Here is a 15,900-nt window from a genome sequence, read left to right as displayed (position 1 = left end):
GCAAAGTTCATTTTGAGCCCAGAGGTGGAAGCAATTCTACCTGAGTGGGTGAGGATGTCAGGAAAGTTCACACAGGTCTGAAAGGAATGAGGAGGCATGTGTCAGGTGAAGAGAGCCTTAATATAAGCTCTGGTAACAAGAATTACAGAATATAGAAAATACAATAAAAGGCTTAAAGATAACCATGACATAAAACTAACATAATTTTACCTACCTACTGCAGATGTAACAATATATTTTAATGCCACAGAAAGGAAACAAAATAATGAATTATTGTAGGTATGTGTACATCTGGAATATGTAATACATTTTCTTATACATTCTTATAAATAGCTCTTATATCTACAGTTACCCTACAAAAAAGTTTAAGTTTAAAAGTTGTGAAGTTAATTTCTATTACCATATAAAAGTTTTAAGCTTTTAAATGGACTCATCTAATTTCTATTACCATATAAAAGGGGCTTGATGAAGGCTATTCTAGTTTTCCTTTCCCCTCCATTCAAACAGCCTCCAGTGGGCTGACCTGAAAGCTGAACTTCCACATTTATAAGCTTTTCTTCTGTAGTAACGTGTTCACTATTTTTAAAAAACTGATCTTTTGATTAAGTGTGTGATGTTATCTCAACAATTCTACCAGAATTTGAGGTAATCTCTGATAACCTTTACTTAAACAAAAGAAAAAAGTGGCTATAACATTTATGGTCAAAACATCAAGCAGCCTGGGACTTCCCTGGTGGCGCAGTGGTTAAGAATCTGCCTGCTAATGCAAGGGGCATGGGTTCTATCCCTGGTCCGGGAAGATCCCACATGCCACGGAGTAACTAAGCCTGTGCGCCACAACTACTGAGCCTGCACTCTAGAGCTCGCGAGCCACAACTGCTAAAGCCCACGAGCCACAACTGCTAAAGCCCGCGCACCTAGAGCCTGTGCTCCGTAACAAGAGAAGCCACCACAATGAGAAGCCCGCACACCTCAACGAAAAGTAGCCCCCGCTCGTCACAACTAGAGAAAGCTCGTGTGCAGCAACGAAGACCCAATGCAGCTCAAAAAAACAAAATCAAGCAGCCTATTTTATTTCATGTTGTTGTTATATAAAGAAACTTCCCAAAAGACAGGATAAGAAAAATTCTATACGTTCCAGGGTAACACAAACAACTTGAAAAACCCTAATCCCATCAATGCTCTACTATCCTGTTTTAACTTAGAAACTTGTCTTATTTAAAAGCAAGAACTTTATTTTATTTTTTTTCCTTCTTTTCAGCATCTAGTTGCACCATGAACATAAAAGACACTTAATATGCACTTGCTGATTTGACTCTTAACTCCATAATTTCATCATTATAGTCATGTGCACAGTAAAATCAGAAATACTGATGTTGATTTTCAGAATACATTTAAGAAGATATGAAAACTTTCAACTTGATCCAAAATACAAACTTCAAAGCAACAAATGCCTCTTATTTAAATAGGATGTATAAGTAAATTGATTAGAAATATGACATGCATATAATAATTAGATAGCACTATGACAGACTTTTTTGGTACAAGAAACAATCTAGGTTGGAATGGAACATAAGAATCTCGTAAGGGTCAAGTTCCAGTGGAATTATGCAAATTTTAACATTTAAATCTTTAACGATCATTAGGTTAGCTAATGGAATTTTTAAAACATAATTTAGAAAAGTAGTGACAATTAATTCCAGACATCTAAGGAATAAATAGGCATTCTATACTTTGGTATCAGATCTATCTGTGTTCAAATACTACCTTGGGCAAAATATTTAACTTCTCTCTGACTTGGTTTTTTCAATCTTGGTTTTTCAATTTTTCATTTTAACCATGAAGCTTACATGAGATAATATACAGTACCTCTATGTACTATACATTCAAAAATCGTTGTTATTACTTACAATTTATTTATTAAACTTCATTTTTTTGAGGTTTAACATATGGTCACTAAAATTAAGAGTTGTTATTAAAAGAATACCAATTAAGACTAAGGATCTGTACATTAATCCATTCAAATAGGTCTTTTCATAAAGGTGGATCCATATCAAATGAATAAGCTTTTGTTACATTGACAACGGGGTCAGAGGTTGGCCCTTTGTTTTTTGGGGTTTTTTTGGCTGCATTGGGTCTTCGTTGCTGTGCACAGGCTTTCTCTAGTTGCAGTGACTGGGGGCTACTCTTCGTTGCAGTGCACGAGCTTCTCATCGCGGTGGCTTCTCTTGTTGTGGAACACGGGCTCTAGGTGTGTTGGCTTCAGTAGTTGCAGCACGCTGGCTCAGTAGTTGCAGATCGCAGGCTTAGCTGCTCCACAGAGGTTGGCCCTTTGATGTTACCTAAAAAAGATGTAGTTGACCTACCTTCTAATTTTCAAAATTACTTTCCTTAGGAATAATTTTTTTAAAAGGCCAGATTATTTAGGCAAGAAAAATTGGTTAAAGCTCGCAAATTCACACTGTACAGATATCAAAGAATGGATATATTTATAATATTTTCTTTGAGCACTTAGCCACAGAAGTAACTTGTAGATTTTGCTTTGAAAAGTAACATTATTCTCCAGGAGTACAAAAAATACATTTGAGTAATAAAGACCCACCTGGGAAGCGTTGTTCCTTTGACGTTATTGTCTCTAAAATTCTTCTCATATTGGGGTAGTTCAACAAATTCTATCAACCACTGAAGCGTGTCCTCAAGGGTCCAATTATGAACTGCAAAAGATTAAAAGAGAAGGAATATTTTAAACACATCTGCTTTCAGAATTTATATAAATTATATATATAAATTTATATACATACACATATGTATAACAATACTATAACTTCAGAGGAAATAAAGATGTTAGACTGAATTTTCAATTCAATTCAATCAATAATAAGTACTACAATAATATGTAGCATTCTATGGAAAGCTAAAAACAATGGAGACATACCTCCTACCCTTAAGGGCTTATAATCTAGAACAGAGAAGACACATAAAGGAAAAGATAAAATATTAGCATGGTTAATTCTAAAACAAGCATCTATGCAAAGTTTGAACAGGACGAAATAATCCAGTATTTCCCTGGTTGTAAACTTACCAGATATATATTTATTCTTTCATTTAGCCATCCATCCATATAATACTGTAAACCTGAGTATCAGGTTCCATTCTAAGCACTGGGAATATGGCAATAAAGAAGATGGATAAAGTCCTTGCTCTCATAAAACAAATTCTCTTGGGAGTGGGGAGGGGCAATTAACAAAAGGAGGAAGAAAAGAGGAGGAAATTTCAGATAGTGATCAGCTATTAAGAAAGAAAAGATGTCAGGGTAAAGTCTCTCTGAGGAGCTGTTACCTGAATTAAGACCTAAAAATAGCAAGGAGTCAACATTGTGATGATCTAGGAGAAAAAATCCAAACACAGGAGAAAGCTGGTGTAAAAACCTTAAGATAAGAAATGAACTAGCTGTGTTTGAGAGAAAGAAAGTAGTCAGAGGGGACAGGTCAAAAAATACTTTCAAAAATTCTGGATATTTTTCTAATTTCAATAAGAAGAAGGAGACGTAAATAATCTATGTTTTTAAAATATCACTATCCAACGTGGAGAATGAATTGTGAGAGACAAGGATGAAAACAGAGAGGAATAAGGAGACCATTCCTTCCATAACTGTCCAAGCAAAAGGGGTTATATTCCCTTGGACTAAGGTACTAGTAGAGGATATGGTGACAAGTGGTCAGATTCAGGACATATTCTGGGGAAAATGCTTTCAGATGTTCTGATGAAATGGATGGGGTCTGATAGCTAGAGGAAAGTCAGAAAAAGTGTGGAGAGTGCTGCCACTAACTGAGATAGGAAAGAATGAGGAGGAACAAACTGGGGAGGCAAGTAGGGACAGGTGATAGAGGTCGAAACTTCTATTTTTAGACATGTTATGTTTGAAGTATGTATTAGATATTTAAGTGCAGATATACGTAGCAGTCAGCTATACAAATCTCAAGCTTGGGGAAGAGTGAGGTAAGGAACAGAGATATAAATTAGAAGTCATGAGCATACAGATGGTCTTTAGACTAAATGAAATCACCCAGAAGAGTTGAAGATAGCTGTTAATGGATTCTAGGAGATTGGTTCTAAATCATGAAGAAAAGAATAGCTAATGTCTCTTCTCCTAGACACTTTTCTTTTTTTTAAAGAAGATGTTGGGGGTAGGAGTTTATTAATTGATTTATTTATTTTTGCTGTGTTGGGTCTTCGTTTCTGTGCGAGGGCTTTCTCTAGGTGTGGCAAGCGGGGGCCACTCTTCATCGCGGTGCACGGGCCTCTCACTATTGCAGCCTCTCTTGTTGCGGACCACAGGCTCCAGACGCGCAGGCTCAGTAGTTGTGGCTCACGGGCCTAGTTGCTCCACGGCATGTGGGATCCTCCCAGACCAGGGCTCGAACCCGTGTCCCCTGCATTAGCAGGCAGATTCTCAACCACTGTGCCACCAGGGAAGCCCTAGACACTTATTTTGAGTTAAGCCCTTTATATGCATTTTTCCCTTTAAACCTTAAAAAAAAAAAAAAAAAACTTATGAGGCACTAACATGATTATCTCCATTTTGGAGATGAGAAATTGAGAAGTTAACGGGACCAAGATAGCAGTAGCTGAACTGGATCTGAACCCAGGCCAACTGACCTCAGGACCTGATTCTACACTACTCTAAGAGCAATAATATTAAATAATAGTAGAGATATAAGCAAGCAGTTAAACACTGGAAGCAACTCAGACATTTCTGTTGATACTTGAAGAGTAGGAGGAACAATGATAAGTTTATCCAAAGGAAAGGATGCAAATGTGCTTAAAAAAAGAGCTCCATATTCGTCTGCATTTCATCTGAGGGTGTGGAGAAACAAAATGCTTATAGATCACAGAATAGGCCAAAGGAGAGTGAAGAAGACAAATGAGCAATAAAAGCAGAGATGGGAATCCATCTGTGATAAATCTGAGATAAGATCTTTCTGATTATGAATTAACTTTTACAAGCAAAGCTGGGTGTTAGCAATCTGCCTTTTTCATTAAGTGTTCTTTAGAGGAAAAGCTTAATTAACTAAATCATAAACAAAAAATTAACAAAAATTAATTTTTAAATTACATATGGTATTTGATAATTTTATACTGAGATAAAGCTTTGACTATTTTTTTAATGATCTCTCTTTCATGTGTTCCTGCCATAAGCTTGGGCATGTGCCTGAGGCTGCTGTATCCATTTAGCCAAATAACTTAGAATAAATATCAGCCAAAGGTTCAGGCCCTGGGTGCTTTCCACTGAATTTAATACATGCAAAGTAGCCTTTTTATCTTAAGTTTCTTCCCATCCAAGATGAACTGCATTGAGAATTGCCTTGCCTTGACTGCCAAGAAACCGACGGTGCAGCTGCACTTCACACACCCACACAAAAACCTCAGCCAAGAAAACAGGATAAGATTCTCTCTGTCATTTCTATGGCTGTTCAGCTGATCAAAAGCAAAAGTCCCTGATCTAAACACTCCAGTACATCAATTCCCAATGAACCAAGATAGAAAGTAAGAAAAATCAAATGAAAAATAATACATGTTTAAAGTACACAAATCCTAGTATTACTCCATCTAATAAATAGAATATTATAGTGGTTCTAAAGTAATTTTCTTTTCAATGAATCTGTAAAACTCCAAAATTCTAACACAGAGCACACATTTTATTTTGGTGGGGGGGAGGTTTATTTCTTCTTCTTGTGCTATTTGGTTTCTTCGGTGATGCCTAGGAAATACCTTCACTTCTCATGAGCAGGAGCTGTATTTTATATTAGCTTTCTATGCTCCAATTACAGTAAATTGTCTTTCAATTCTTAGGACAGATAATATACTATGTCCTTCCTCAGGGCCTTTGCACATGCTGTTTCCTCTTTCCTTTTCTCTATCCTTCTGACTCATCTTTGCCTACTTACTTTATGAAGCCTTCATATCTCAGTTAAAACTTTAATTCCTCAGGGGAGCCTCCTCAAACATTACTATATGATCATATATCACTGTACTTTTAGGCATAGCATTTAACTAATTATTTATTTGTATGATTATTGTTTCAACATCTGTTTATACCACTAAAGCATAAGTTTCTTGCTCACCATTCTAGCCCTAGCACTTGGTACACAAAAGGCACTAAACAAATTATCTATTGGATCCTCTTGAATAAACAAAGTAGAGCGTGTTTAATTGAGAAGTATTATGAAAATCTATTTTCATATTTTAGAAAGGAGATTCAAACAGAAATAAGAATCTGTATGATAAATTTTTGATGGCAAAGGAATTATTCATTTAAGAATCATCCATAAATCAACTATACTTCAATTTAAAAAAGTAAATTTAAAAAACAGAATTATCCAGCTCCTTATTATCTGCCTCCCACTGCTCCTTCACATGTGCTGTTGCTAAATACCATTCCCACCAGAGGGCAGGCAGAGAAGGATATGATACTCCTTTAAAAATACAGATTTTTAAAACCTATCTAAAGCTACAGAAATGTCAGTTTCTACATTGTTAACTTATATTGTTTCTGCTAGAAATTGTGGCCAGTGCCATAGGTTGGTGTCTTTGAGTGATTTTTGGCAATTTATTCCAAGACCAATAGAAAGAACTCTGGAACTCAAACAGACCTGATCCTAGTCCCAGCTGTGTCACTAACTCATTGTGATATCATAGCCAGATTATTTAACTGTGACTCAGTTTCTCAACACACACACAAAATAATGAAATTCAGCTAGACCATCTTTAAAATTCATTCAAATTCTGTTTTTATGATTTCATTATAATGAACAAGAGATAACGTTTAAAATATTGCTAAACTGTTAACCTAGAACAGTAGATTATAGAATACTGAGAGGGAAAAAGTAACTCTAAGAACTTTTAGGACAGCAACAAAACCGTTCCTAACATTTACTACATGTTTATTAGACACCAGGAGATTTGCAAAACTTATTTCAAACCACCATTGCAACAACTTTTTTTTTTTTTTTTTTTTGCGGTACGTGGGCCTCTCACTGTTGGGGCCTCTCCCGTTGCGGAGCACAGGCTCCAGACGCGCAGGCTCAGCAGCCATGGCTCACAGGCCTAGCCGCTCCGCGGCATGTGGGATCTTCCCGGACCGGGGCATGAACCCGTGTCCCCTGCATTGGCAGGCGGACTCTCACCAACTGCGCCACCAGGGAAGCCCACAACAACCATTTTGAAGTAGGTATTTTCATCATCATACTGAACCTATAAGTTCATGAAGGTGAAGTTTCTAATTAGATAAAACAGATTACTAAATGGTCAAACCAGGTTTCAGACCAAGTCCATTTCTAGAATTGTCCACCACTGTACAATAACATTACCTCTTTAGAGTTAGGTAAGTGGTCCTCATAATCAAATTAGGCACTACAAGCAGACGGTTTATGCTCCATACTTGAAACCATATATGCAGCTTTCTAAATCTGCCATATTCCCCCATGCCACTCCTTCAACCTGGAATGGCTTTCCCTTCTTCCTTCTTTGCCAGGCTTGCTTTTCCTTAGCCTTCAGATCAGGAAGTCACCCCCCCCCACGAAGCTTTCCCCATCTATCCATTTCCAGATTACAGTTGCTCTTCCTTGCGCCCCTGATCACATGTACCTATATCTGCCAAAGGATTTATCACATACTCTAATGTAATTGTCCGTGCTTGTGTGGGCAGGAACTTGTTCTTTTACCTAGCACAGTGATTATTAACACCATAATGCCACATTCCTTTGATATAGGATTTTACATTTTACTACACACTTTCACATACATTCTCATTTAACACCTCCAAACCACATCTGAGAGACAGCTGTTACCCTCTACAGTCTATAGAGAGAACCTTAGCCAAGAGAGGCCATGTAATTACAATGTAGTTACACAGCTAGCATCTGAACTCAAATCTTCTGACTCCAAGTTCACTGCCAATATAGGTGGCTCCTGATTTAAAAGAAGAGCTCACTATTTAACGTTAAAATTCAAAACACATTTTCTCATAGAAAAAAAGCTTCCAGACGTACAGTACTAATAGTAATTCAAGAGTTAAACATTACATATGAGCAATCTGCTGTGGGTAATTGCGTTAATGGATTCAGGATTCCACTAAAGGCATTAAGTAAGCATCATGGCCTACTGAAGGCCTGGAGTAGTAACACAGTAGCCCAATGGAGCTACACCAGTTCTTCATCATGGGACTGACTCCTAGGACTTGAAAAGGGGGCTCTAATAGCATGAAGGGTAAGATTTCAAAGAGTCAGGGGATTGAGAGCTGGAGCAGGGCTCTGGAGCCAAAGAAGTAGTGTGGGACAGGGGAGAGTGGGGACAGGATGGTGACTAGAACCAAATCTCCAGGAGATGAGGGGGCGTGGGAGAACACATTTATGGATTTTTCACAGGAACAGAGGCACTATGAGGACTCTCCTTTCCATGCTCCCTTTGCTGCTATCTAAAGGGCTCTTTCTGTAATAGGGAATGAGAATCCTGATTCTACACCAAAACAGTTCCTCTTTCTTGCCCTTCCTACTTGCTATTGTCAATGCCACCTCCATATAATTAGTTTGGACCAACACTTTGAAAAGATGAAAAACAGTAACTGGGCCTCAGAGGAGACAGCAGTAGAAGCTATAGTAATGGGGAGATTGAAGAGATAGTAAGGGGGCTTCCCTGATGGCGCAGTGGTTGAGAGTCCACCTGCCGATGCATGGGACACAGGTTCGTGCCCCGGTCCGGGAAGATCCCACATGCCGCAGAGCAGCTGGGCCCGTGAGCCATGGCCCCTGAGCCTGCACATCTGGAGCCTGTGCTCCGCAACGGGAGAGGCCACAACACTGAGAGGCCCACGTACCGCAAAAAAAAAAAAAAAAAAAAAAAAAGAGAGATAGTAAGGGCTAGAAATACCCAGTAACAGAGAGGTAAAGAATCAAGCATTCCTGTGGCTACCCAGCAAAATCAGCCTTCTAAAAGAGACTCATGAGTCATGCATAGGTACATGCTCAGTTGTACAAACTAGGTTATAAGTAGAAGAAACACTCCAACTGAAAGTGATCTCTCCCTCCCCTGAATTTCTATAGTACTTACTATTTCTACCAAATGGCATATCATATGTGCTGCCTTATTTTGTAACAGTTTGCTTAATTACATCTTATGTTCCTACCATACTGTAAGCTTCCAGCAGCCCAGCATAAAGTTGCCATTTAAGTATTAGCTGAATATAACTGACTTTTTTCTTCCTTAAAGAACCTGTTTTGTTTTTTGTGTCTACTTGCTATCCCATAGTGGAATGAAAGACAAACAATACTGTTTTCATGATATCCCATTTCAAAGAGAGAATCCCTGACTCCAAAAGAGGATCACAGAGACTTACAATGGAGGTTAAGGTGCTAGTTTTACTGCCATGTGTTTGACAGCTGGATGAGAGGAGAATTTGTGTGTTTCCAGTCCATCTCTGCCTTAAACAAATGTGACAGACATGAACAGTGTAAAAGAGAAACTTCAGAAGATTTAAATATATGTATTTACTTGCTCATTTCATCTGCAGAAGGCAATCTTATAAAACCAATGCACCCAGTGCACTTAGTCATATACTTGTATTAAGTTACAGGCCTAAAAATACAAAACAGCTTAGTGAAGTACCACGATGTGAGTTTTCATCTGTTGTATTTAATATTAAGTACATGCTGTCCTAAAAGCCTTCAAAGATGATTTGTGAAATCACCTAAATACTGTGAGGGAGAAAACTAATTTCTAATTATAAAGCATTAGTGTGCATGTACAGACATGTTAACAAAACAGTACCTAACATTTTGTGAGCACTTGGCAAGTTCCAGGAACTGTGCTAAGTGCTTTACATGAATTATCTCATGAAATCCTTTCAACAACCCTATGAACTAGGTTTTAGGAGTAATATTATAATCTTGGTTTACAGATCAGGAAGCTGAGTCTCAGAGAGTATGAGTAACTTGTCTAAATTCACACACCAAGTAAGCAGTGGAGATAGGGTTCAAAGCTACATCGACTTCAAAGCCCCAACTCTTAACCATTATGCACTTCCTCCTCCCCTCCTCTGCATACTGAGAAAATTTCAAAGCCACCATCAGCTGTTGTCACACCTTGCGTATAACAGACACACCATTTACATTTACTCTGCATTTCATTTCTTAATATCTCCTACTACTTTTTAAAAACTGCTATCTTCTAAATTTATGAGAAAAACATTTGTAATGTTCTTTTTTTTTTTTTTTTTTTTGCGGTACGCGGGCCTCTCCCTGCTGTGCCCCCCACCCCCACCATGGAGCACAGGCCCAGCGGCCATGGCTCACAGGCCCAGTCGCTCCACAGCATGTGGGATCCTCCCGGACCGGGGCACGAACCCGCGTCCCCTGCATCGGCAGGCGGACTCCCAACCACTGCGCCACCAGGGAAGCCCTGTAATGTTCTTAATGTTAGGAAAGCAACTAACATTGCTTTAACAGTTTCTTTTGGGAAACTAATGTATTTCAAAGAAATCAACTTGTGATATTTTAATACAGTACCATATAGCTACATACAGTACAGTTACTACACACTTACTACTTTCTATTAAAGTATGAAAACTTCTTTATAAGTAACAAAAGGTGTGGTAAGGGGGTCAGGAAGGAGAAAGAAGAAACATTGTTAACAAAAGTAACTATACTTAAAGTTGGCCATATGAAATGGTTAGTAAAACAAGTTCTACATTTTGAAGCTACTCTGATACACAAGCTAAAAATTATTTGTCGTTTGAAAAATATTTGAATTACTGGCATGTTTATGTGACGTTATAATTTCTAAAATATAGGTGCAGACCAGTATTCACAGCTTCTCTAAATTCAATTTCAACTAAGAATTTTAAGTTACAAAAGCCTCAGAAGTTCTTACAGTGACAGACAATTTATCTGGGGAAACTGCAACTAACCAAAGGTTCAACATAGCAGGACTTTGATGAAAAGCAATTTTAACTAAATGTAATATAAACATTAAAAAAAAAACTTTTTAAAATATAAAAAATGAAAATGTTTAAAGCTTTCCACACTTAATCTCAACTCAGGCGTGCGGTATCAGTTCTGAGTGAGACTTCAGATGATCAGCTGCTCAGCATAGTCAAGAGAGGCTTATCTTTAGAACAGAACCAGCACGTGAGCGCCTCATCTGCACAGTGGTCAGTGGGGCATGTCTCTGTTAACAGGACTAAATTCCTGCACCATGCTATATTTGGACACCTAAAAGCCACACCCTGAACTTGGGAAGTCTAGATATTAGCAGATATTAGTAGGTGTATCAAAGAGAAATAAGTACACACTTTCTCTCATGAGCTCCTTACCTTTTACCATGCAAGAATTACATGTAATTTTTAGACACTCTACATAAATATTGGTAAATGTCTGAATGTTCAGAACTCAAAAATTACCAGGTGTTCTCTCTCCAACAGTGGTATAATGGACACTAAGGGAAGGCTTTAATATTTTTCCTGTTGTAAATTGCACTCTTATCATTTAAACGGAGTATACCATCAACACCTAGTTTCGTGAAGATGATGAAAGATAACAAAGACATATCTAAAAAATAGAAACTGGAGAAACACTGAGTCTCAAGGTTGTATGACTGTTCTGAAGATTAACGAACAAAATGTATGTGGAAATAACTCTTAGGAATGGTAAAACTGTTCCACAAATGTCAATTATTATAATATAATAAATATTGTTACTTATAATAAATAAGTAAATTCAAGGAATTTGCTTTCTTTAAAAGTAAGTCCACAAAATCAGTGGACTCAACAGCTATAAGGGAATTAAATGTTTAATTAAGTTTTCCTAAACATCTCATTACAATGTCATCGAAGACATTAGGGGCTGCGTGGCTGAATCTCTGGTTATGCATCTTCCACTTGACACTCAGCCCTCAACCTTCTTTTTTTTAAAACACTGAACTGAGACTACAAAGAGTAGTTCACATCAAATGAAAATAAGTTAAGGGCAGACAATATCTCTTATTCATTTGTATATTCCCAACATGTTATATACCATGCCAAAAATACAGCAGGCACTAAACAAATGTGGAATGGCAGATGTTTCTTAGGAACTCAATTAATACTTGCTAGATGAGTGAATGAACTACAAAATGATTTATTAACCAAGGCTGCCAGGAAAATGTCACCTTTGCATTCACTTTGAAAAAGAGTGGCATTTCTAGATAAAGCAACCAACTTTTTCAAAAGTACGGCTAAGCTTCATAAAAAAGAAAGGATGCTACTTTTCAAAGAATATGTTGAACAACAATTCTATAATTATAATTATTATATTTACAAATGTCTGCATTAATTTTCTATTAAGATTTCAAAAATGCTCAAGTTTTTTTCTCTTGGAATTTGGGAGTTTCTTCAAAAGACTATCTATGCACAGGTGACCTGGGATTGTTATATTCAACAAATATTTACTGAGTGCACAGTAATTACTCCTGGGCACTAAATAAAATAAACGTAAAACATCAGAGTCAAGGAATTATTACGAAGACTAACGTAAAGCTCAATGTAAGAAAATGTATGGACTTTAAGAGGAAGTTCAACAAAAATGAGCACAAAGCCCAGTTAATAAATACCTTATTTCTAAAGGGTATTAAATCAAAGGCCAGCTAAAAATGGAGCTTTCACAGCTTCTTGTCACACATCTCCAGGTAAGAAGAGACATCACATGCAAAATGTGTTAATCCTTATTTCTCCTAGAATAGAAAAATTCACCAATTCCAACGGTAAAAGCATTTTCAAGATAATATTACCTAGGAACTTTGATATGACTTTTTCTAGTACATGTAGCATTTAAAATTCTAACAGTTCACAAATGCTATTAGCTGCATTTACTTGGTATACAGCATTTTCCAATTTAGGTTTCAACTACTATATAGAGTAGTGGTTTAACTCATTACTATTAATGCCAAAACAATTTAGGAAAAGTTCACTTGTTTTCTGAGTACTACTGACACAATGACTGAAACATTAAAATACTAAATAGCCTTCCCATTCACAGGGGACCTTTGTCAATAGCTAGAGTTATGTGATGAAGGAAAAATGTGAATAATGTGCTTCAGTGATAAAAATAAATTCATAAAGATGAACTCCTTAATACAATGTCACTGTATAGTGCTCACTCAACTTCTCTCCAAAGTCTTTTTTAATTCTCAAATTGCCCAGCAGTAGCTGGGTTCCATGTGAGGATGGGAAGATAGGTAGTGGTGGGCAGAGTCTGCATAATGAGGACAATGGGAACACTAGGTCCCTTCAAGGCAGGCTTCTGAGTGAGGGGGCAGCCCAATGGTGTCAAGGGACTGAATATGTACAGGGGGACTCAGCAAATTAGAAAATATACTGAAGATAACAGAGCTAGGTGTTTCATAGTCAGTGAAATGAGATACAAATAGGGAAAGAAGTTAACTACAATTAACCAGCTAGAATTAATCCAGTAGTGTTAGACTGGTATCAATGTGAACTGGTATCAGGTATCAGTGAGAACTCGTGACTTTTAATATAGAGAGAGAAGTAAATAGAGATGTGTGTGTGTGTTTCTTAACTCTGTCCACTAAGAAGGCCTGGGAATAATACCTCAGTAGCAATGAGAACACCTAGTGTGCAAATCTTGGTTTCTAAATACCACCTCAACTAAAAGTAACCAGAACTCCTTGGAGAAATGGTTGTTTCCAGGGGTAGGGCTGAGAAATAACAAAATAAGCCTGGAACATCTTTTTGTGCCAGAATACAAGGAAAGCTCAAAAAATGATAGAGACATACATATGAAAGAACAGAAAAGCCAGCCTGAAAGGCTTCCCACTAGCCATAGTTGGGACAATTTAAGCATTAAAATAATGAGAGCAACAAATCCAGGAGTCCATGCTGATATAAATGAATAAATGCAGATCAATCTTCAGAACAGTCATAAGATTTTGAGATTCACTATTTCCCCAATTTCTATTTTCAAGATATGTCTGTCATCTCCCACCATTTTCACAGGCCAAGATGTTGACAATACGCTGTTTAAATTTCTTCCTTATAGTAAAATGCAACTAATAAATAGAAGGAATGATGGAATTTGAAAAATTACAATTTGGCAACCATCAGAGTAATAAATAATTCAGGCAAGAAACATTCACAGATGCTGAAACTAGTCGGTGAAAGTGCTATGAGGAATGTGATGTTACAAAGTCTCCAAGTTTCTCTACACACACACACACACACACACACACACACACACACAAGGTATTAATTACAAAGGGGGAAAAAAGTAACTTTACAGTTACAGAAACGGAGTAGACACTATCTTAATCAAGTGATCAAAGGTAACACTACATAAGACAAACTGACACCATGTGCCACTCAAAAGGATTTAATGAAAAGAATCATTTCTGTGACAGTCCAGCCCAAAATGCCTAACAGGGATCTAATCATATGAAAACATCAAACAAATCCTAATTTAGATACAATCTACAAAATGACACTTTTGACAATTACTGGCCAAAGACATGCAAGGCAAGGAAATACTATGGAATTGTTCCAGATTAAAGAAGACCACAAATTCAGGACAACTGGGTATAATGAACACTCTTGGATCCTTTGGCTATAAAAGTCATTATGAGGATAAAAGGCAAAATTGGAATGAGGGTCTCTGGACAAAGTGTATATGAGTTCTTTGTTCTGGTCCTGCAACTTTTCACTAAATTTGAAATTGCTTTCAATTAAAAAAACTGTATTAATAATCTTTCTTTTTCAATTATGCAGGCAGAAAGTTCTAATAATTGCTAACTTCTTCATTACTTTTGTATTTTATGGTTTTCTTCAAGAAAGTATGGTAATCTTTTAACACTAACAATGATAATAGCAAATATTAGGCCCTTATTAGCTGTCAAGTATTGTTCTAAGCTCTATATATTGATTAACTCATTTAATCCTCAACACAATCCTCTAAGGTGGGTACTATTACTACCTACATTTTACAGATGGGGAAAGTTAAAGACAAAGATTAAGGTACTTGCCCAAGGGGAAAAAAAATATACTAAGTGTTACACAAATAGTTGAATCTAAGAAGTCAAGCTCCACACTTTCTATGGAATACTGTCTCTCTAGGAAAGGACAGCTGTACCTTGGAGTTTCTCAAGATACCAGTAACTAAAAGATGAGAGACCTCAGTGATTATAAAGCCTCAGAATCCATAAAACATTTACTTCTTGTTCAACATTCATTTAGTAGCAGGTTGAAAAGATGTAAGATCCTAAGTTCATAATATTGGAAATTTCTAGTACAGATTTATGATGTTTATTTAGCAAAAAACTAATAATAAATTACTACAAAAATATTTATGATATTTATGGGCTTCCCTGGTGGCACAGTAGTTGAGAGTCCGCCTGCCGATGCAGGGGACACGGGTTCGTGCCCCTGTCTGGGAAGATCCCACATGCCGCGGAGCGGCTGGGCCCGTGAGCCATGGCCGCTGGGCCTGCGCATCCGGAGCCTGTGCTCCGCAACAGAGAGGCCACAACAGTGAGAGGCCCGTGTATAGCAAAAAAAATTTAAAATTTTTTAAAAATTAAAAAAAAATATTTATGATACTTTTGAAAACTAGGCTTTAAAGAAGACCAATTCTTCTCTTAACTTTGGTTGCATTCAGGAATAACCTGAAATTTAAGTAGTTTTTTTTTTTTAGGAACATCATGATTACATTCGTTTAAAACACTAAAACATTTAAACTTTACTATTTCACTACTGTAAAAGTAGAGCTGGAGTTGAAATAACCTTTTTTTTTTTTTTGCCTTTTCTAATTGTCTATTCAATAATTCCCAGTTATATTTCTTTGTTCTCTTGAATTGACTTAT

At 37.0% G+C, this 15,900-nt stretch overlaps 1 protein-coding gene across 1 annotated transcript in view; it reads right to left on the bottom strand.

The window, feature by feature from the left end:
* STIM2 (stromal interaction molecule 2) overlaps positions 1-15,900 on the bottom strand; it is a 167,361-nt gene that overhangs the window by 31,131 nt on the left and 120,330 nt on the right. Inside the window, exon 4 of the mRNA XM_022566409.3 lies at positions 2,603-2,714. Coding sequence (XP_022422117.1) covers positions 2,603-2,714 — 112 coding nt within the window. The remainder of the gene's footprint in view (positions 1-2,602; positions 2,715-15,900) is intronic.

Source organism: Delphinapterus leucas, chromosome 5 (assembly GCF_059928025.1).
Source record: "Delphinapterus leucas isolate spDelLeu-1000000601 "Yukka" chromosome 5, BTC_Dleu_Yukka2, whole genome shotgun sequence".
NCBI classification, from domain to species: domain Eukaryota; kingdom Metazoa; phylum Chordata; class Mammalia; order Artiodactyla; family Monodontidae; genus Delphinapterus; species Delphinapterus leucas.
Note: the sequence above shows the minus strand (reverse complement) of the source record. Positions and strands in the feature narration are given on the sequence as shown.